This window comes from Heteronotia binoei, chromosome 1 (assembly GCF_032191835.1).
Source record: "Heteronotia binoei isolate CCM8104 ecotype False Entrance Well chromosome 1, APGP_CSIRO_Hbin_v1, whole genome shotgun sequence".
NCBI lineage: Eukaryota > Metazoa > Chordata > Lepidosauria > Squamata > Gekkonidae > Heteronotia > Heteronotia binoei.
This window is the reverse complement of record NC_083223.1, coordinates 3,472,078-3,495,054: the sequence shown is the minus strand read 5'-3', so window position 1 is coordinate 3,495,054 and position 22,977 is coordinate 3,472,078. Positions and strand designations below refer to the sequence as shown.

The 22,977-nt window shown below is 45.6% G+C and overlaps 1 protein-coding gene across 1 annotated transcript in view; it reads left to right on the top strand.

Moving 5' to 3' along the window:
• The window catches only part of LOC132585464 (serotriflin-like), a 26,373-nt gene extending 5,977 nt beyond the window's left edge, over positions 1-20,396 (top strand). The window contains exons 2-7 of the mRNA XM_060257390.1: positions 5,492-5,629; positions 7,005-7,095; positions 10,642-10,787; positions 15,741-15,835; positions 17,910-17,998; positions 20,269-20,396. Coding sequence (XP_060113373.1) covers positions 5,492-5,629; positions 7,005-7,095; positions 10,642-10,787; positions 15,741-15,835; positions 17,910-17,998; positions 20,269-20,396 — 687 coding nt within the window. The remainder of the gene's footprint in view (positions 1-5,491; positions 5,630-7,004; positions 7,096-10,641; positions 10,788-15,740; positions 15,836-17,909; positions 17,999-20,268) is intronic.
• The last annotated feature ends 2,581 nt before the right edge of the window (positions 20,397-22,977 follow it).

Below are 22,977 nucleotides of genomic sequence, written 5' to 3'. Positions count from 1 at the left end.
AACTTATGCGACCCCCCTCTTTCTTTTTTTATTTAGGGATTCCCTTTCGTTTGGCTTGGATGGAGCAAGGCATTATTCTTAGCTTAAGAGTAAAAAATTCTAGCCCAATTATCCGTTAATTTATCCTTAATAAGATATTTATTTATACATGCATTTATTTATTTATCTATTGATGATTGATGGGCGAACCTGGACCGTTAGCTTAAATGCTAAGTAAGATGTTCTACAAAGTTATATCTATCATAGTGCTTTATGCACAGTAGAATTTTGTTATTTGTGGAATTAATCTACTCGATACGACTTTAGCCAACAAAGTTCTATATAACTTGGAATTTTAAAATAAACTTTATCCTATGTTTAAAAAAAAAAATCTGTAACTCCCTCCCTCCTCCCTTGAGTAAGATGGTTGTGTATTTGAGAACAAAATGTATTTGCAGACAAGATTCAGGAGATTCCCTTCCTCCCCCCCGCTCCCCCCCCCCCAAAAAAGTGCTAGCTGTTGATGATGCAGAATAGCATGGAGAGATACTTCCTTCCAAGCAGGAAGTGTTCCTGAGATATATATATACACTGCTTCAATGCAGATTACGTTTCAATTCTAGCTGCAGATCGTCAAAAGACCCAAACGGACCACTCGTGAAAGGTATCGTAGAACAGATTTTGCTGCAAATGACAAAAAGCCTCGATGTCAATTGGTTCGCATTTCAAGGGGCTTGCTTTAAAGCAATCGTTATATTTTTTTTAAAAAAAGGTTAATTTAGAACTGTTTTTTTTTTTATTGGGAAAAAGGGCACTGAGAAAAGGTCATTGAATTTCCCCCAGTATTGCTTATAGCCCCCAACTTGGGGGGGGGGGGGGGTGAAGAGTGAATCTATTAGGGGGACATTTAGAGAGGGAAACGTGCAACAATGGGAAAGGGTTAATTTCAGTGAGTAGCGTGCAAGGGTCTACAGTAGAACGGTATATCTGAGTCCACAGGTAATTTTATTTATTTATTTATTTATTCACCTTACATTTTGTATGCCGCCCACTCCATACGGACTCTGGGCGGCTCACACAATACCATAATAACAATGTCGTATGGTTATAAAATAAATAAACCCCCCCCCATATAACTATTTATAATTTAAAAATTTAAAATGGTGCTATAAAATTCTTACAGAGGTGGTCCAGCTTCATTACAGTTCTTAATTCTCTGTAGTGGTCTATAGATGGATGATAGTACTCAGCCTCCTCACGCATTAGTTACTGAAGGCCTGCCGGAAAAGGTGGTTTTGCAGGCCCTGCGGAATTGGGGAGAGATCCCGCAAGGCCTCTCGTGGCCTCTGGGAGTGTGTTCCATAAATTAGAGGCTGCCACAAGAAGTCAGAGAGGTATCCTGGAGGCCAACAAGATTTTGGGGGTATAAACTTTTGAGAGAGGCAAAGCTTTCTTCGTCAGATACAAGCAAGGCTTTTTTTGGGGGGGGAGCCAGAACTCCAAGGAACGCCATTCTGGCTGGCTTGGCACCAGGGGGTGTGGCCTAACATACAAATGAGTTCCTGCTGAGCTTTTCTACAAAAAAAAGCCCTGTGTGAAATAACGATGATGTCAGGGGGTGTGGCCTAATATGCAAACGAGTTCCTTCCGGGCTTTTTTTTGTAGAAGACAAGTAGGAACAAAGATGCCTTTTATCTCTTCTATTGCAACACCCCTCCACTTTCTGAGTGGGAGAGAAGGGCTCACGGATTCCTCATCCTACTTGAAACTGGCAAGGGAGCACTGGCCCTTGAAAAGCTTATACCCCAAAAATTCTGTTGGCCTCTAAAGTCTTGCTGGATTTGAATCTGGGGAAAGGGTTAAATTAACCCTCCCCAAGCACCAGTTCCCTGATCAAAACTGCAGCTCTATGCAGTGGGTTTAAAGGAAGGAAAAGGGCGTCCAATCATGTTTCTATGCCAGGGGTGGCCAAACTTGCTCAACGTAAGAGCCACATAGAATAAAGGTCAGATGTTAGAGAGTTGAAGGAAGGAAGGAAGGAAGGAAGGAAGGAAGGAAGGAAGGAAGGAAGGAAGGAAGGAGGGAGGGAGGGAGGGAAGGAAGGAAGGAAGGAGGGAGGGAAGGAAGGAAGGAAGGAAGGAAGGAAGGAAGGAAGTAAGGAAGGAAGGAAGGAAGGAAGGAGGAAGGAAGGAAGGAAGGAAGGAAGGAAGGAAGGAAGGAAGGAAGAAGGAACTTTAACTTTAAATGCATTCTCCAAGCGCCGGCCTGGAAAAATAGATGGAGAGGGGGACGGAAAGGTGGAAAGAAAGGAACTTTAACTTTAAATGTATTCTCCTAGCCACCAGCTGACTTGGCTTGGAGAAGTGATTTAAAGAGACAAATGCCTTCTCTAAACTGGCCAATGGAGTTGGTGGGGGCTTTGAGAGCCACACACTAGGTGTGAAAGAACCACGGGTGGCTCTCAAGCTGCAATGTTGGCCACTCCTGTTCTTTACCTTCCAGTCACCTGTCTCAGTTTACTTCTTAGAACTCTAACACAAAGCAGAACTTTGTTGGAATGCATCAGTGTAGTTTTAAATCACAGTTCAGGTGTTTTGTTTTTATCTTGCAAGGCGCCTGTTCCCCATTGACGTCCCCTGTTGACTTGTTTTAGTTTCTGCATGAAGAGGTTTGTCGGTGCATGAGTGGCACAGTTGATTTTCTACGTGGAAGTCTGTGGCATTGAAGTATCCGAGAGGGGCTTCACCCCACGTGTCACAAAACCTTTTAAAAATCCTACTGAGCACAGTGAGAGATTATTCAAGGCCAGCTCTCCATGGATTCACATGAACAATGGTGCCATCAGTGGGTGTGGCCTAATATGCAAACGAATTCCTGCTGGGCTTTTTTCTACAAAAGAGCCCTGTGCAAAACAATGGTGTCATCAGTAGGTGTGGCCTAATATGCAAATAAATCCCTGCTGGGATTTCTCTACCCCAAAAGCCCTGTGCAAAACAATGGTGACATCAGTGGGTGTGGGCCTAATATGCAAATGAGTTCCTGTTGGGATTTTTCTACCAAAAAAGCCCTGCTTAGCAGCATGCCCAAACCGTGCCAACTTCTGGTCTGAGTGTAGCCATGGTGAGCCATTCGCGAGATCAAGTTTTTTCCACAAAAGGGAGTGCAAAATAGGCACCAGAAAGGTGTGTGTGTGTGTGTGTGTGGGGGGAATGTGCGACTCCTAGTGCCTAGTGCTTCAAGGAAGTGAAGATCCTAATCCTCTTCACTGATTGTTTTTCTCCTAGAAATGCTTCTTCTGACCATCCTCCTGCTCTTGGTTGCTGTTCCAGACCTCTCTCTTGGAGATGTATGAGTCAAACACAATTTTGGACCTCTGGTGTGGATTGTAACATGGAGGGGGGTGGCGGGCTTCTTGCTGGGGAACAGCTGCTTCTGCAGAGCCCTGCCTCCTGAGGGTGTCTTGAACTCGGGGATGGGGGAAGATAACCCCCCCCCACCAGTTGCCATGCCTTTTACCAGGGGTGGAATTCTAGCAGGAGCTCCCTTTGCATATTAGGCCCCACCCCCCTGATGTAGCCAATCCTCCAAGAGCTTTACAGGGTTCTTTTTTTTTGAAGGGGTGGGGGCCTAATATGCAAAGGAGCTCCTGCTAGAATTCCACCCCGCCTTTTACTATTTCCAGGCCATATTGATATGAACAGTCTCTCTCCCCTCCTCCCTCCCTCATCTCTCCCTCTCTCTCCCCCGTCTCTCCCTCTCTCTCCTCTCCTCCCGCTCCTCTCCCCCTCTCTCTCCCCTCTCTTCCCCTCTCTCATCTCTCTCCCGCTCCCCCCCTCTCTCCCATATCTCTCTCTCCCTCTTTCCCTCTATTCTCCCTCTCTCATCTCTCCCTCTACCCCTCCCCCCCCTCTCCCCCCTCCTCTCTCCCCCCTCTCTCCCTCTCTCTCTCTCTCCCCCCTCTCCTCCCCCTCTCTCTCCTCTCTCTCCCCTCTCTCTCCCCTCCTCTCTCTCCCCTCTCATCCCCCTCTCTCATTTTCTCCCTCCCCCTCTTCTCCCTCTCTCATCTCTTCCCTCTCCCCCTCCCCTCTCTCCCCCTCTCCCCCTCTCTCTCCCTCTCTCTCCCCCTCTCTCTCCCTCTCTCTCCCCTCTCTTCCCCCTCTGTCATCTCTCCCCCCTTCACCCCTCTCTTCCTATCTCTCTCCCCCTCTCTCCCCTCTCTTCTCCCTCTCTCATCTCTCCCTCTACCCCTCCCCCCTCTCTTCCCCCCCTCTCCCTCTCTCTCTCCCCCTGCCTCCCCTCTATCTATCTATCTATCTATCTATCTATCTATCTATCTATCTATCTATCTATCTATCTATCTATCTATCATCTATCTATCTATCGATTACATTTATATCCTACCCTCCCTTGATGGGCTCAGGGCAGCTGTCAAGTGACGGTTTATTTATGCTGTCAAGTGACAGTTGACTTCTGGTGACCTCACGGGGTTTTCAAGCTTTTCAAGATCACTTCTGGTGACCTCATAGGGTTTTACCTCGTTGTAGGACAGGCTGGGGACCAGATTAAACAGCCGACAGGAACTTCCCGGTAACAAAGCTCCACAGCTCATGCATGGCACATTTCCCAGCTGTTTGTCTGAACGCTCCTCTTATGACTGCGGCAAATTCCGACTGTGATCAAAACCGACAAGCTGGCTATTCTTGAGGGCACTTTTCATCACCACTGGTTTTAGATATACGGTGTTGTCCCTTAAAAAGAGACCCTTGGCGGAGAGTGGTAAAGCTGCAGTACTGCAGTCCTAAGCTCTGCTCACAACCTGAGTTTGATCCTGGCGGAAAGCTGGGTTCAGGTAGCCGGCTCCAGGTTGACTCAGCCTTCCGTCCTTCCGCCGAGGTCAGTCAAAGGAGTCCCCAGCTTGCTGGGGGGAAGTGTAGAGGACTGGCGAAGGCAGTGGCAAATCACCCCGTAAAAAAGCCTGCCGTGAAAACGTTGTGAAAGCAACGTCACCCCAGAGTCGGAAACGACTGGCACTTGCACAGGGGATCTTTCCTTTCCCCATGGCGGATTTGAGGACTGGGTTTTGTCTAGTTTGGCCCTCAGCTGTAAATATATAGCAGGATGAGTTTGCTTGAGCAGTCCTGCGTATAGAAAGGAGCCCTCTGCTCACGACCTGAGTTCGATCCCAGCGGAAGCTGGTTCAGGTAGCCGGCTCCAGGTTGACGCAGCCTTCCATCCTTCTGAGGTTGGTAAAATGACTCTCCAGCTTGCTGGGGGGAAAGTTGTAGATGACTGGGGAAGGTAAGGGCAAACCACCCCGTAAAAAGTCTGCTGTGAAAAACGTTGTAAAAGTAACATCATCCCAGAGTCGGAAATGACTGGTGCTTGCACAGGGGACTACCTTTACCTTTATTGTACCTTAATCTTACTATAAAGAGAAGAGGGGTTTTTTTTGTGGGTGGTGGTGGTGGTAGAGTCAACAAATCAACAGCATATCTTTTTAAAAATCTTGGAGGAGGAAGATGAACACGAAGATGAAAATGAGAATCTGCCAGGGAGTGGTGTCTCCCGAAGGCTGCAGAAGGAAATTGTGGACATGCACAATGAAATCAGGAGAAACGTGAAGCCGACGGCCAGCAACATGCTGAAAATGGTAAGATACAATGCAGAGATTGAATTCGGGATGTCGTGGATTTTCTTGCATTATGCCCAGTTCAGGGGTGCCAGCTGTGGGTTGGGAAATACCTGGAGATATTGGGAGGTGGAGCTTGTGTAAGGGGAGGGGAGGAACTTCAGCAGGGCACAATGCCCTAGAGCAGGGGAGTCAAACATGCAGTTTGGGGGCCGAATCAGGCTCTCAGAGGGCTCCTATCAGGCCCCCAAGAAACTGGCTGTCATCTGCTTCCTTCTCCCCTCTCTCTTGCTTCCTTCTGCATCACAGCTTGCTTTGCCAGGCTTGCTCAACTGTGCAGGAGCTACGGAGCAAAACTTCTATTTTCTCCCATTGGCTGAGGCTTCTCCCTTGGGGAGGAATAGCTTGCTTTTCCAGGCACTCTCAATTGCACAGCAGAGCTACTGAGCCAAGCCTCTCTTCCTTCTATTGGCTGAGGTCCCCCCCCCCCAGTCACCTGGGGAAGGAAGGCAAGAGCCTAGACCTTCCTTTGCCCAGTTCCCTGGATCCCATGGGAGAAATACAAAGAAAAGCATCCTTAAAACCAATGAGTGCTAACGTTTTAAGCATGTTTTATATATATTGGACTGCAAGAAGATCCAATCAGTGCTAAGGGAAATGAACCCAGACTGCTCCCTGGAAGGTCAGATGCTGAAGCTGAAGCTCAAATACTTTGGCCACCAAAGGAGAAGGGAGCACTCACTGGAGAAGACCCTGATGCTAGGAAAGACAGAAGGCAAAAGAAGAAGGGGTTGGCAAAAGATGAGATTTTCTTTATTTATTCGTGATCATGAAGTAGGCAGAATTAAGATTTTAAGAAAGACACACTGAAAATTTGCCCATGGCGATCAATGTGGAGCTCAAGAGTTTATATGTGACAGGATTGTGCATGAACAACATGAACAACTGGGAGAGCCAGTTTGGTGTAGTGGTTAAGTGTGCGGACTCTTATCTGGGAGAACCGGGCTTGATTCCCCACTCCTCCACTTGCACCTGCTGGAATGGCCTTGGGTCAGCCATAGCCCTGGCAGAGGTTGTCCTTGAAAGGGCAGCTGCTGTGAGAGCCCTCTCCAGCCCCACCCACCTCACAGGGTGTCTGTTGTGGGGGGAGAAGATATAGGAGATTGTGAGCCGCTCTGAGACTCTTCGGAGTGGAGGGCAGGATATAAATCCAATATCATCATCATCATCATCATCATCATCATCTTCTTCTTCTTCTTCTTCTTCTTCTTCTTCTTCTTCTTCTTCTTCTTCTTCTTCTTCTTCTTCTTCTTCTTCTTCTTCTTCTTCTTCTTCTTGTCTGTTAGGATCTAAAGATAATGTGATGTTCATTTCTGCTTTCCTTTGCTTTCCTGAGAGATGGGATGAGACGGTCGGTGAGAGTGCTAAAAGGTGGACGGACAAATGTCAGTCAGTCAGCAGTCCCATGGAGGAACGAACGTTTGATGGTAAGCAAAGTTCAATAAGCTGCACCAAAGATAGGCATAGAGAATGCGGAACCAGTCTGGAATCCTTGATACTTGTGTGTAGGGTTGCCAAGTTCGACTCAAGAAACATCTGGGGACTTTGGAGGTGGAGCCAAGAGACTTCGGGGATGGAGCCAGGAGCAAGGGTGTGACAAGCATGATTGAACTCCAAAGGGAGTTCTGATTGTCACATATAAAGGGACCACGCTCCTTTTCAATGCCTTCCCCCCATTTGGAATAATGAAGGATAGGGGCATCTTCTTTTGGGATTCATAGAACTGGACCCCTTGGTCCAATCTTTTTGAAACTTGGGGTGTGTTTTGAGGAGACGTACCAGATGCTATGATGAAAATTTGGCACCTCTTTCTCAAAAAGATAGCCTCCCCAGAGCCCCAGATACCCACAGGTCAATATTCCATTATACCTTATAGGAATTGCTCTCCATAGGGAATAATGGAGAGCCCACCAGACATTTTCCTCCCAATCCCCGGCTTTGGGGTGCCGCAGGGCTCAGTACTGGGTCCCATGCTCTTTAACTTGTTCATAAATGATATGGAGTTGGGAGTAAGCAGTGAAGTGGCCAAATTTGCAGATGACACTAAATTGTTCAGGGTGGTGAGAACCAGAGAGGATTGTGAGGCACTCCAAAGGGATCTGTTGAGGCTGGGTGAGTGGGCGTCAACGTGGCAGATGCGGTTCAATGTGGCCAAGTGCAAAGTAATGCACATTGGGGCCAAGAATCCCAGCTGCAAATACAAGTTGATGGGGTGTGAACTGGCAGAGACTGACCAAGAGAGAGATCTTGGGGTCGTGGTATATAACTCACTGAAAATGTCAAGACAGTGTGCGATTGCAATAAAAAAGGCCAACGCCATGCTGGGAATTATTAGGAAGGGAATTGAAAACAAATCAGCCAGTATCATTATGCCCCTATATAAATCGATGGTGTGGTCTCATTTAGAATACTGTGTACAATTCTGGTCACCGCACCTCAAAAAGGATATTATAGCATTGGAAAAAGTGCAGAAAAGGGAAACTAGAATGATTACAGATTTGGAACACTTTCCCTATGAAGAAAGGTTAAAATGCTTGGGGTTCTTTAGCTTGGAGAAACGTCAACTGCGGGGTGACATGATAGAGGTTTACAAGATTATGTATGGGATGAAGAAATTAGAGAAAGAAGTACTTTTCTCCCTTTCTCATGATACAAGAACTCGTGGGCATTCAATGAAATTGCTGAGCAGTCGGGTTAGAATGGATAAAAGGAAGTCCTTCTTCACCCAAAGGGTGATTAACATGTGGAATTCACTGCCACAGGAGGTGGTGGCGGCTACAAGCATAGCCAGCTTCAAGAGGGGGTTAGATAAAAATATGGAGCAGAGGTCCATCAGTGGCTATTAGCCACAGTGTGTGTGTATGTGTGTATGTATATATATATAGGCCACTGTGTGACACAGAGTGTTGGACTGGATGGGCCATTGGCCTAATCAACATGGTTTCTCTTATGGTCTTATGTTCTGATGACCCTGAAGTGGGGGGAGGACCTCCATATCGGGGAATCCCCTGTCTCCACCTGTGGATTGAAAGCCTGGAGATAACTGTGCCAAAACGTGCTGATTGCTATTGCAATTTCTGCACACAATACTATTATGCCAAGGGTCTGAGTCAAGAAGCAGCAAAGCTTAATAAATTGCAACTTGTTTAATATTTATAATATAGTAACACAAATAGTCATTTACAAGTCCGTTACTAGTCCGTTACAAGTCCGTTACGGAGAGCCAGTTTGGTGTAGTGGTTAAGTGTGCGGACTCTTATCTGGGAGAACCAGGTTTGATTCCCCACTCCTCCACTTGCACCTGCTGGAATGGCCTTGGGTCAGCCATAGCTCTGGCAGATGTTGTCCTTGAAAGGGCAGCTGCTGTGAGAGCCCTCTCCAGCCCCACCCACCTCACAGGGTGTCTGTTGTGAGGGGAGAAGACATAGGAGATTGTAAGCCGCTCTGAGTCTCTGATTCAGGGAGAAGGGCAGGATATAAATCTGCAATTCTTCTTCTAGTGTATATTAATAGAGTCCACTAACAAGATGAAAAGGCAATTTTCTTCAGTACCACAAGCACTCTGAAGGTGTTAGTGTTTCTCTTGAACAGGAAAGTGACACGCTTCCTAGGTAGAACGTGTTTCGGTAGTGTCCTTCGTCTGACAAAATTACTGGATTTCCTGGAACCAGTGTTCATAACATTACTAATGCGAACGTCTCTAGTCCATTTCACAAAAGGCACAAGTGGTTCTCTTTAAGCAAGTTGCAATCTATTAAGCATTGTTGCTTCTTGACTCAGACCTTTGGCATAATAGTGTTGTGTGCAGAAACTGCAATAGTAATCAGCAGGGGTAGAATTCTAGCAGGAGCTCCTTTGAATATTAGGCCACATGCCCCTGATGTAGCTAATCCTCCAAGAGCTTACAAGGCTCTTAGTACAGGGCCTACTGTAAGCTCCAGGAGGATTGGCTATATCTGGGGTGTGTGGCCTAATATGCAAAGGAGTTCCTGCTACAAAAAAGGCTGTCTATCTATCTATCATCTATCTATGAACATATGAAGCTGCCTTATACTGAATCAGACCCTGGGTCCATCAAAGTCAGTATTGTCTACTCAGACTGGCAGTGGCTCTCTAGGGAGTTTTTCACACCTACTTGCCTGGACCCTTTTTAGTTGGAGATACCGGGGATTGAATCAATCAATCTATCTATCTATCTATCTATCTATCTATCTATCTATCTATCTATCTATCTATCTATCTATCTATCTATCTATCTATCTATCTATCTGTCTGTCTGTCTGTCTGTCTGTCTGTCTGTCTGTCTGTCTGTCTGTCTGTCTGTCTGTCTGTCTGTCTGTCTGTCTGTCTGTCTGTCTGTCTGTCTGTCTGTCTCATCTATCTATCTATCTATCTATCTATCTATCTATCTATCTATCTATCTATCTATCTATCTATCTATCTATCTATCTATCTATCTATCTATCTATCTATCTATCTATCTATCTAGTCTGTCTGTCATCTCATCACTGCCCAGCCCAAATCCCTGGACCTAGAAACCCATAATTCGGGGAGTGCATTCCATGATGTCAGCACCCACGCTGTAGGGATTTTTTAGAAATTCCACCTCCGAGGGGGTGAAAAGCGATAAAATGTGTTTTCACAAAGGGGTAAAACTGTTCTGTGTGTCTGGCTCTTTTTTGTAAGCTCTTGGAGGATTGGCTACATCAGGGGGTGTGGCCTAATATGCAAAGAAGCTCCTGCTAGAATTCCACCCTTGAATTTAGCCAATGTGTGAAGGTGTTTTGTTTTCTTAACAGTACATAAACTGAACTAAAATGATGTGAATCTCATTTAGGTATTTTAAGCTGGGTTTTTTTTTTTAAAGGATTTTGATCCTGATCGAATCTCTTCACGGATGCAAGTCCTTAATATCTCTCGAGTATGGTTTTAAGTATGGACACTTAAAAATAACTACATTTCTGATTTCCTAGGTGTTTTGTGTAGTCAGAGCTTATTCCTGGCAAATTACCTCTTCTCCTGGTCAGAGATCCTTGAGTACTGGCAAAATAAAAGTCGTTATTTCATGTATGGTGTTGGGCCTATTGACCCTCAACAAAACGTTTATGGATATACACAGGTATGAACATAAATGCATAAGTTTTTGTATGTATATAAAACATATAGAATTTAAATTGCATAAAACATTACTTCATCTGGGAAGTAATATGAAACATGGGTTTCACTTCTATCCAGGGCTTTTTTTTTTTTTTGGTATCAGGAACTCTTCAGCCTATTAGGCCACACACCCTGATGTAGCCAATCCTTCAAGAGCTTACAGGGCTCTTCTTACAGGGCCTACTGGAAGCTCTTGGAGGATTGGCTACATCAGGGGTGTGTGGCCTAATATGCAAAGGAGCTCCTGCTAGAATTCCACCCCTGCATAATAGGCCACAGCCCCTGATGTAGCCAATCCTCCAAGAGCTTACAGGGCTCTTCTTACAGGGCCTACTGGAAGCTCTTGGAGGATTGGCTACATCAGGGGTGTGTGGCCTAATATGCAAAGGAGCTCCTGCTAGAATTCCACCCCTGCATAATAGGCCACAGCCCCTGATGTAGCCAATCCTCCAAGAGCTTACAGGGCTCTTCTTACAGGGCCTACTGGAAGCTCTTGGAGGATTGGCGACATCAGAGGGGTGTGGCCTAATATGCAAAGGAGGTCTGCTACCAAAAAAAAAAAAAAGCGCCCTGCTTTTATCTATGCTGTATTAATCATTCCGATTTTATCCATTTTAGAATTAAAAGAGTAGGAAGGATGTGTAGAATGGGTGGCACAGGATAGCCTGATCTCATCCGATCTCAGAAGCTAAGCAGGGTCAGTACTTGGAAGAGTTGCCACCAAGGAAGCCTCTGCAGACGATGGCAATGGCCAACCACCTCTGCTTTTCATTTGCCTCAAAAGCCCCTTTCTGGGCTGGCCATAAGTCAGTTGTGACTTGATAGCGCTTATATATGTACATATATGTCAACTAAGGGAGGGAAGGCAGCTTGAGACTCAGACTTCGGAAGCTCAGTGGAGTCATCATTTGAGATGGAGACCACCGAGGAAGGCTCTGCAGAGGAAGGCGATGGCAAGCCACCTCTCCTTCTCACTTGCCTTGAAAGCCCCTTGCTGGTGTCGCCAGAATTCTTGGATGGGAGACCACCAAGGAAGGCTCTGCAGAAGAAGGCGATGGCAAACCACCTCTGCTTCCCACTTGCCTTGAAAGCCCCTTGCTGAGGTCACCATAAGTCTTGGATGGGAGACCACTAAGGAAGGCTCTGCAGAGGAAGGTAAAAGCAAACCACGTCTGCTCCTCACTTGCCTTGAAAACCCCTTGCTGGTGTCTCCATAAGTCTTGGATGGGAGACCACCAAGGAAGACTCTGCAGAAGAAGGCGATTGCAAACCACCTCTGCTTCTCACTTGCCTTGAAAGCCCCTTGCTGGTGTCGCCAGAAGTCTTGGATGGGAGACCACCAAGGAAGGCTCTGCAGAAGAAGGCAATGGCAAGCCACCTCTGCTTCTCACCTGCTTTGAAAGCCCCTTGCTGGTGTCGCCAGAAGTCTTGGATGGGAGACCACCAAGGAAGGCTCTGCAGAAGAAGGCAATGGCAAGCCACCTCTGCTTCTCACCTGCTTTGAAAGCCCCCTGCTGGTGTCGCCATAAGTCTTGGATGGGAGACCACCAAGGAAGGCTCTGCAGAGGAAGGCGATGGCCAGCCACCTCTGCTTCTCACTTGCCTTGAAAGCCCCTTGATGGGGTCTCCATAAGTCTTGGATGGGAGACCACCAAGAAAGACTCTGCAGAGGAAGGCCATGGCCAACCACCTCTGCTTCTCTAAAACCCTAAGCAACATTTCTTTTCCTATAATGTGATATCCCATTATTCCCCTGTTCGTTGTTCTTTAATCTATTATCATTTAAAAGTAATTTATCCCTTTAAAAGAATATAAGCTCCTGAAAAAAAAAGATTAGATGACAGAATTTCTCTCTCTTGAAGAAACTGAACCATCAGAAACCAGACTGTTTGAATTTTTTTTCTGATAAGAAACTACATTTTGTAATCCTGAAGAGAGATCTAATTTACCCAACACAAAATGCTTCCTGTTTGAGCCAGTTTGGTGAGCCAGTTTGGTGTAGTAGTTAAGTATGCGGACTCTTATCTGGGAGAACTGGGTTTGATTCCCCACTCCTCCACTTGCAGCTGCTGGAATGGCCTTGGGTCAGCCATAGTGGTTAAGTGTGCAGACTCTTATCTGGGAGAACCGGGTTTGATTCCCCACTCCTCCACTTGCAATTGCTGGAATGGCCTTGGGTCAGCCATAGCTCTGGCAGAGGTTGTCCTTGAAAGGGCAGCCCCACCCACCTCACAGGGTGTCTGTTGTGGGGGAGGAAGATAAAGGAGATTGAGAGCCACTCTGAGACTCTGAAATTCGGAGTGGAGGGCATGATATAAATCCAATATCATCATCATCTTCTTCTTCTTTTTCATAGCGTTATACCATTCTTCCAACCGAGGCCCTTTTTTTCTGCCTCCATTTACGTGCAATTTCTATCTTAGCAATTGCTAAAGATGTTGACACTATGGGCATTTTCGCACTCACCTTCAAGTGGCGCGACCACCCTCTTCACGCCGGAGGATCTGCAGGGATTTCGCATAAGAAGCGCTGGAGCAGCCAAAAGAGCCGGCGACTTCCGTCGCAAAAGCCGCTCAAACGTTTTCCTGCTTCTTGGCGGTTTACGTTTGAGCGGGTTTCGCGACGGAACTTTCCGGCTCTTTTGGCTGCTCCAGCGCTTCTTATGCGAAATCCCTGCAGATCCTCCGGCGTGAAGAGGGTGGTCGCGCCACTTGAAGGTGAGTGCGAAAACGCCCTATGACTCGTTTTGGTTTATCTAACTTCTTCATTTGACTTACTTCGAGAAGGACACTTTCTGGGTTTCTACTGATTTGTATTCCAACTATTATTTCCATTTGTGAAAGCACCTCATTCCCAAAAAAATTTTAATTACCGGGCAACTTTTTTTGTTTAAATATATATATATATATATATATATATATATATATATATATATATATATATATATATATATATATATATATATATATATTGATTTCAAGTGCATAGGCACATGAGTGCATGTGTGCCCATGTGCATAACCAATAAATGAATAGGAGGGAGGGAGGGGAAAGAAATCGAAACCAAGCTACAGGGATGGTGCACAATAGCAGTATGGTCATGTCAAGTTGCTCTGCAGATAGGATGGGAATGGCTTGCGGAGGAGTGTATGGATGGTTTAGGATGCTTCTTTCTGAGCAGCTCGATTTGGGACATCTCCCATGCACCACAAACTGCCCATCTGTTAGCAATGTGTGCATTATTTATTAGCAGCTCCGTGGCGCAGAGTGGTAAAGTTGCAGTTCTGCAGTCTAAGCTCTCTGCTCACAACCTGAGTTCGATCCCGGTGGAAGCTGGTTCAGGTAGCCGGCTCAGGGTTGGCTCAGCCTTCCATCCTTCTGAGGTCAGTAAAATGAGTCCCCAGCTTGCTGGGGGGAAAGTGTAGATAACTGGGGAAGGCGATGGCAAACCATCCCGTAAAAAGTCTGCCGTGAAAATGTCGCGATGCAACTTTATCCCAGAGTCGGAAACGACTGGTGCTTACATAGGGACTACCTTTACCTTTTTTTACAATATTTTATATTCTGGTAGAACTTCAAGTGATTTACTTACAAACAGCATGAGAAATAAGGAACAACTGAACTATGAATGAGCACTTCTGAGAATACACTCAGGCGTCTCAACTTGCGCTGCCAGGTCCAATTCAAGAAATATCTGGGGACTTTGGGGGTGGAACCAGGAGACATTAGAGGTGGAGCCAGAATCAAGGCATAAGTGAGCTCCAAAGGGAGTTCTGGCCATCACATTTAAAGGGACTGCACATTTTTTAAATGTCTTCCCTCCGTTGGAAATAGTGAAGGACAGGGGCACCTTCTTGGGGGGCTCATAGAATTGGACACCCTGGTCCAATGTTTTTGAAACTTGGAGGCTGTTTTGAGGAGAGGCGCCAGATGTAATGCTTAAAATGTGCCGCTTTCTGATGAACCTGAAGCGGGGGGGGGGAGTGCCTCCAAATTGGGAATCCCCTGCCCCCACCTGGGGATTGGCAACCCTAGTCTCAACTTCTTTTACTCCACCGTCAGTTTCTTCCTTGATTTTCAGAAGCAAGGTCTTCAGGCAGTAGGATGTAACTGATAAACTGGCATTCCTCTAGTGCCACATTCATGTGAAGACATAAATAGGCAAATGCCATTCTGGAGATTACTGGGAATGGGTCTGAAAAGAAAATGGCCGATATAGTCATGCTCCTGTGAAGGTCTGAAGGTGTGGGATCTGTGCACAGTTCTGGTCACCCCATCCAGGGGCATTTTTAGGGTTTCTGCACCCAGCTCTGAATGGCCCCTTTGAGATCAGTTTTAGCAGCTGATTGCGAATGGATTTTTTGTGTCAGTTCAGACACAACCATTTTAGCAAACTATTGCTAATGGATTTTATTTACCTGTTCAAAGCTTTATTCCGTTTTCAACTCTTCGCTGCACTTCTGAATCACTGTGGTATACTGTGTAAACTGTCCATAGTGCTCTCTACAAATCCCTTCCTTCCTTCCTTCCTTCCTTCCTTCCTTCCTTCCTTCCTTCCTTCCTTCCTTCCTTCCTTCCTTCCTTCCTTCCTTCCTTCCTTCCTTCCTTCCCTGTCCCTATTATCCAGACAAGTCCTCCATTAACTTATTGAGGTCAGCCTTTCTGGGGAACTTTTAAGGTGTTAATTTGAAACTTTGTTGTTTGGGTTCTGTTTTGTTTTGTAATATCCAATTGCTATATACCAGGGGTGGCCAACGGTAGCGCTCCAGATGTTTTTTTGCCTACAACTCCCATCAGCCCCAGCCATCAGCCATGCTATATACAATAAATTTTGACTGACTGACACAAAGAAATGTGTGTGTGACCACACCCCCAAAGTACCCCTGGTTTAATTGTCAATTTTCTCACTTTCCTAGGTTATTTGGTATCGCTCGTACAAGGTTGGATGTGCTGTTTCTTATTGCCCAAAGAATAAGCACAAATACATCTATATGTGCCTGTACTGCCCTGCGTAAGTATGATTTCTAAATAATTTCTAAACAAAATATTCCTGCCCCAGAACCCATTGGTCAACAAGAAGACATTAATAATACAGAAGAAGTGGCAACACGAAATGTGTCTATTATTATTATTAGTTAATTACGTGCTGTAGGACTAATCAACAATAAGCTCTGTTGAAAATTGGTTTTATGTAGTGGAGTGGTTAAGTGGTGGACTCTTATCTGGGAGAACCAGTTTGATGCCGTGGTTAAGTGCGCGGACTCTAATCTGGGAGAACCGGGTTTGATTCCCCACTCCTCCACTTGCAGCTGCTGGAATGGCCTTGGGTCAGCCATAGCTCTGGCAGAGGTTGTCCTTGAAAGGGCAGCTGCTGTGAGAACCCTCTCAGCCCCACCCACCTTACAGGGTGTCTGTTGTGGGGGGAAAAGATATAGGAGATTGTAAGCCGCTCTGAGTCTCTGATTCACAGAGAAGGGCGGGATATAAATCTGCAATTCTTCTTCTTCTTTATTGTCTATTATAGTCTATTATTGTGAAGTATTCATAAGCAATAGCCCTTATATCGCAGCTCTATTTTGTATTTCTTGTAGGGTTTTTTTGCAGCAGAAACTCCTTTGCCTATTAGGCCACACACCCCTGATGTAGCCAATCCTCCTAGAGCTTACAGTAGGCCCTGTATGAAGAGCCCTGTAAGCTCTTGGAGGATGGACTACAGGGGTGGAATTTTAGCAGGAGTTCCTTTGCATATTAGGCCACACCCCCTGATGTAGCCAATCCTACTGGAGCTTATGGTAGGCCTGTTCTAAAAGCCCTGTAAGCTCTTGGAGGATTGGCTACAGGGGTGGAATTTTAGCAGGAGCTCCTTTGCATATTAGGCCACACACCCCTGATGTAGCCAATCCTCCTAGAGCTTACAGTAGGCCCTGTAAGAAGAGCCTTGTCAGCTCTTGGGGGATTGGCTACATCAGGGGTGTGTGGCTTAATATGCAAAGGAGTTCTTGCTACCAAAAAAAATATCCCTGTTTATAACACAATTTTAAGTACTTTGGCCTTGGTGGTGGAAAGTTCTGTCAAGCTGCATCCAATTTATGGCAGCCCTGTAGAGTTTTCACGGCAAGAGAGGAACAGAGGTGGCTTGCCATTGCCTGCCTCTGCATACAACCCAGGGTTTCCATCCAAGTACTAAACCACATTGACCCTGCTTAGCTGAGAGAGCCAGTTTGGTGTAGTGGTTAAGTGCACAGACTTTTATCTGGAAGAACTGGGTTTGATTCCCCACCCCTCCACTTGCAGCTGCTGGAATGGTCTTGGGTCAGCCAGAGCTCTTGCAGAGCTATCCTTGAAAGGGCAGCTTCTGTGAGAGCTCTCTCAGCCCCACCCACCTCACAGAGTGTCTGTTGTGTGTTGTGGAGAAGGTAAAGGAGATTGTGGGCCTCTCTGAGATTCAGAGTATAAGGTGGGATATAAATCCAATATCTTCTTCTTCTGAGAGTGACAAGATGAGGTTAGCCTGAGCCATCCGGGCCAACAGCTCTATTTTATCTGTCCTTTATGAGCTGTAAGAGCTCCGTGGCGCAAAGTGTTAAAGCTGCAGTCCTGCAGTCCTAAGCTCTGCTCACAACCTGAGTTCGATCCCTGGCGGAAGCTGGGTTTTCAGGTAGCCGGCTCGAGGTTGACTCAGCCTTCCATTCTTCTGAGGTCAGTAAAATGAGTACCCAGCTTTCTGGGAGGAAAGTGTAGATGATTGGGCAAGGCAATGGCAAACCACCCCGTAAAAAGTCTGCAGTGAAAACCAGTTGGAAACGACTGGTGCTTGCACAGGGGACCTTTCCTTTCCTTATGAGCTGTATTTGGATGATTGATTGATTGATTTACCTTCTATTTATATGCCACCCATTCCAAAAGCAGACTCAGGGCAGCTAATGAAACCAACAATCTCAATTACAGGTATAAAACGATAAAAACAATTAACAATTTAAGACAAGATATCAGGTGGTGTACAGAATCTTAAATCATAGGCGGATCAGATGATATTAGATCAGATTAGATCGATGAAAATGTCCTCTCTTGCTCTGTGGTTTCAGAGGGAACATTGTAGAAGAAATAACTACGCCCTACAAAAACGGCCCACCCTGTGGAGACTGTCCAAAGCGCTGTGAAGATAAACTCTGCAGTAAGTAGAACCAACTCCTTTGTTTAATGCTAATCCTTTTCACTGAAATCTGGTAATTAATCAGTTTTCAAACTCTTGAGTTCCTACAAGGGGTCATTCACACTCTTTAAACAGACTGTTAGCTGAGTCTATGGCTCAGGGCTTTTTCCGTAGCAGGAGCTTCTTTGCATGTTAGGCCACGCCCCCCTGATGTAGCCAATCCTCCTGGAGCTCACAGTTGGTCCTGTAAGAAGAGTCCTGTAAGCTCTTGTAGGATTGGCTACAGGGGTGGAATTTTAGCAGGAGTTCCTTTGCATATTAGGCCACACCCCCTGATGTAGCCAATCCTGGAGCTTACAGTAGGCCTTGTAAGAAGAGCCCTGTAAGCTCTTGGAGGATTGGCTACAGGGGTGGAATTTTAGCAGGAGTTCCTTTGCATATTAGGCCACACCCCCTGATGTAGCCAATCCTCCTGGAGCTTCCAGTAGGCCCTGTAAGAAGAGTCCTGTAAGCTCTTGTAGGATTGGCTACAGGGGTGGAATTTTAGCAGGAGTTCCTTTGCATATTAGGCCACACCCCCTGATGTAGCCAATCCTGGAGCTTACAGTAGGCCTTGTAAGAAGAGCCCTGTAAGCTCTTGGAGGATTGGCTACGTCAGGGATAGGTGGCCTAACATGCAAAGGAGTTCCTGCTACAAAAAAAAAGAGAAGAAGCCCTGATTGGGATCTCATGACATTTGTTCTATGGATATTGGATTGTGAACCATTTTAATAAGACACAGATGGGGCATAAACATTAACTAATTAAATAAGGAAGCTGACAGGAAGCTTGTTCTGTTAAACCAAAATAGGAATCGTAATGGCTCTGTTAATCATTCCCATTAATAAATGGGGCATGGCCTAAGGAATCAACTCCAACTTCTCAATATTGTCGAGAATACCCTCACTTAGACTCAAGACTTATACCGAATCAGACCCTTGGTCCATAAAGGTCAGTACTCTCTACTCACACCAGCAGTGGCTCTCCAGGGTTTCAGGTAAAGGTAATTTCACATCACCAGCTGCCTGGTTCTTTTAACCGGAGATGCTGGGAATTGAACTTGGGACCTTCTGTAAGCAAAACAAGCGTTCTACCACTGAACCGCAGCTCCCTTCTCCCCGAGAAGAGTACATTACAGAAAAAGAATGAAAGAGGTTTCCCAGGAGTAAGTAACATTGGCACAGCTTCTGTCCTCCAGAACATGAAGTGGTCAGCAAATATTGCTAATCAGTAAGGATTAAGCAAGAGCAAAACACCTTGGATGTAGCCTTGCTATTGCGTCATGATGATCAGGCCTCATTTTGGGCAGGCGCTTAAAGGAGTAGAACTTCAGAACCTCTACATAAGAACAGAAGAGAAGCCATGTTGGATCAAGCCAATGGCCCATCCAGTCCAACACTCTGTGTCACATAAGAACATAAGAGAAGCCATGTTGGATCAGGCCAGTGGCCCATCCAGTCCAACACTCTGTGTCACATAAGAGAAGCCCTGTTGGATCAGGCCAATGGCCCATCCAGTCCAACACTCTGTGTCACATAAGAACATAAGAGAAGCCATGTTGGATCAGGCCCATGGCCCATCCAGTCCAACACTCTGTGTCACACAGTGGCCAAAAAATCCAGGTGCCATCAGGAAGTCCATCAGTGGGGCCAGAACTCCAGAAGCCCTCCCACTGTGCCCTCCCAAGCACCCAGAATACAAAGCATCACTGCCCCAGACAGAGAGTTCCAACAATACACTGTGGCTAATAGCCACTGATGGACCTCTGCTCCATTTTATTGTGCTCTTTCTTTCTTAACCTCCCCCCCTCCCACAAATACTTGCTTCTGGGCTCCATTATTCAACCCCCCCCCCCTGTGATAATTTTACCCACCTCTAAGATTTGACAAACTTACGAATATTTTCCTCGCAAAAAAATGCGGAAATAACCAAAACATCTAAAACAGACAGATGGAAATCTTCATCATGCTGCTATGGCCGCACAGGAGAAAGTAATTTTAAAAGTATGATGGGAGTACGTTTTTGTTATGACCATCATAATTCAAGGAGCATTTGAAGGTAGATGCTGAGCTGGTATAATTTAGTCATGGGGTGTGTGGCATATGCAAATGAGTTGTGCTAATGAGCTCCGGCACCTCTTTTTCTTCGAAACGGCCCCTGGCGATGATCACGGGGAAAATTAATCACATTTCAATATTTGGGCAGGTTTCTGCCTTTCACATTTAACTTGCTTTCGCTTTGTTTTCTTTCAGCCAATCCCTGCAAGTATATGGATCGTTACACAAACTGCCCCGTGCTGAAAGGTCAAGTAGGCTGTAAAACCGCCAACCAGGAGGGGTACTGCAACGCCACCTGCAAATGCAAAAACAGAATTAAATAATGCATGCATGAACTTTGCGTCGTGAGACCAACCTTGTTCCTAGCGGAAGAGGGTGGAGATTCAATATTAAAGGAAATTTGCAAAAAAAATTCTGTTCTAAAATGGTTGGCATTTCCTTTTTTGCTTATTGTGGTCTATAAAGCTAAGAGAGCCAGCTCGGTGTAGTGGTTAAGTGCGTAGACTCTAATCTGGGAGAACGAGGTTTGATTCCCCACTCCTTCACATGTACCTCCACTTCTTCACATGCACCCTACTCATCCACATGCACTTCTGGTGTGGCCTTGAGTCAGTTACAAGTTCTCACAGAGCTGTTCCTCTCAAGAACACTTTCTGTCAGAGCTCTCTCAGCTCCACCTACTTCACAGGGTGTCTATTGTCGGGAGGGGAAGGGAAAGGAGATTGTAAACTTCTCTGAGACTCCTTTGGGTAGTGAAGGACGGCATATAAATCCAATTTCCTCCTCCTCTTCTTCTATTTAAAAAGGGCGTAAGGCACCATGAAATGATCGGATGCACCTTCATTTGTTTAAACCAGAGGTCTCCAACATTTGAAGCCTGCAGGCATCTTTGGAACTCTGACAAAGGATGGTATGTGCAGCTACCTAATGGGTGCCACAAAGTGGCTGCCTCAGGAGGCAGGGGCAGCCACAAAATGGCTGCCAGGGCATACTTTCAGTCACACAGTGAAGGTCTTTGTGCTGCTTTGCCAGCTACTGCTAAAGTAATATTTTTAAACATCTGCACAGCCAATCAAAGCTCAAGTGAGCCATCAGAAGCCTTCCTGGGTAAAAGCCCCACTTTGCCTTGCCCACTTTCTGAAAATAATTGACAGACATCAGTCTGTGGGAACCATGGTTCCTGTGGGCAGGACACTGCAATGGGGACTCAAGGGCCCTTTCTGCATTTGGCACTATCCTCACATATCTATCACTTTAAAAAACCTTTCTTCTATCTTCATTCGCACACTCACCTCACTCTCCCATCAGATTTTTAAATTCCTTCCACACCCTTTCCCAAGCATTCTGTTGTCACTCCACTGTATCTCCATAGTTTCCAAGAGCGGCTTTTCAGAGGCGTATTACCCTCTCCTCCTTTTAGTTCACTCCCAAGCCTTTAAAAGCATACATATTCCTCAGACTTTCCCTCCCCTTTCTGGCCAGATGGTCTCTCCTTATTGGTCAGTTTTGCACTAGGCATGTCTTTTGAACTAGGAGATTAGGAAAGTAATTGCCTTTGCAATTGACTCTGACCACACACATTTCAAACATGAGGATAATGCTGTGGAACCTACTATGTTGCAGCAGCAGTCGGGTTTTTTTTTTTTAAGTCTGGTTCATCTCAACATCTCATCTTCCCCTGTGTCCTCTCATTTCTAAATAACAATGAGGCAGAAACTGAGGCTGCAAAGCATTGATATCTCCACCTTTCACCTCATGAACTTCCTCCTCTCTGGCCAAGTGGTTGACATCTCCTCTCACTAAATCTTTAAAGCAGTGCCTGTCAGGGAGTTCCCACCCCCACCAGGCAACCTGGATTAGCATTAAACCCATTGACTGCTGATAAGAAAGTGGGGGGGAGACCAGTAATGACCCAACAATAAATTCAGCTGGAAGAATCTTCTATTTCAAAAGACCCGCCCAGTGCAAAACTTACCAGTCAGGAAAAACCAACCCCGCAACACTACCTGGTTTTTCTCATTGGTATGCAGAATATATATATATATATATATATGACAGCGAAGCGAGAGGCTCACGTACTCAACAGCTGTTACTTTTGCATAAGGCAATCAAGCTTATCTTAAGCATGGATCTTGCCAGACTGCCTAAGCTTTTGTCCAACAGAACCCGAGACAAAGGATGGTGCCAGTAAAGAAGAGGAAGAACAACTTCACATAGAGCCAGAGTTCTTTTGTATAGATTGGGTGTCACCTTAGGTAACAATCTGGCCCTTTATTGTCACCTTTAGATAATAATAATAATAATAATAATAATAATAATAATAATAATAATAATAATAATAATAATAATAATAATAATAATAACTTTTATTTCTATCCCGCCCTCCCCGCCTAGGCGGCTCAGGGCGGCTAACAACAACTTACACGTTAACATAAATAATAAGACTTTGAATTTAACAATTAAAATTAAACATATAAAAACCAGTCAGTTAAGTTAAAATACATAATTTACGTTACATTATATATATATAAATATATCTGGCAGCAATAAAACTGTTATGGCGCTGGTTCTGCCAGTTTAGATAATCTTATAGATGGCGGTTCTTTGTACCAGGCAACTCAGCAGTCAGTGTCATTATAGGCTTGTCTAAAAAGGGCGGTCTTGCAGGCCCTGCGGAACTGGTCGAGGTTCCACAGGGCCCGCACTTCCTCCGGAAGCTGGTTCCACAGTGCAGGTGCCGCAACTGAAAAGGCCCGTACTCTGGTGTTTTGGAGTTTGACCTCTCTCGGCCCAGAGATGGTCATTTTGTTTTTACCCACTGACCTCAGTGCCCTCTGGGGTTCATATGGGGAGAGACGGTCCCTTAGGTAGGCTGGTCCTCGGCCATATAGGGCTTTAAAGGTG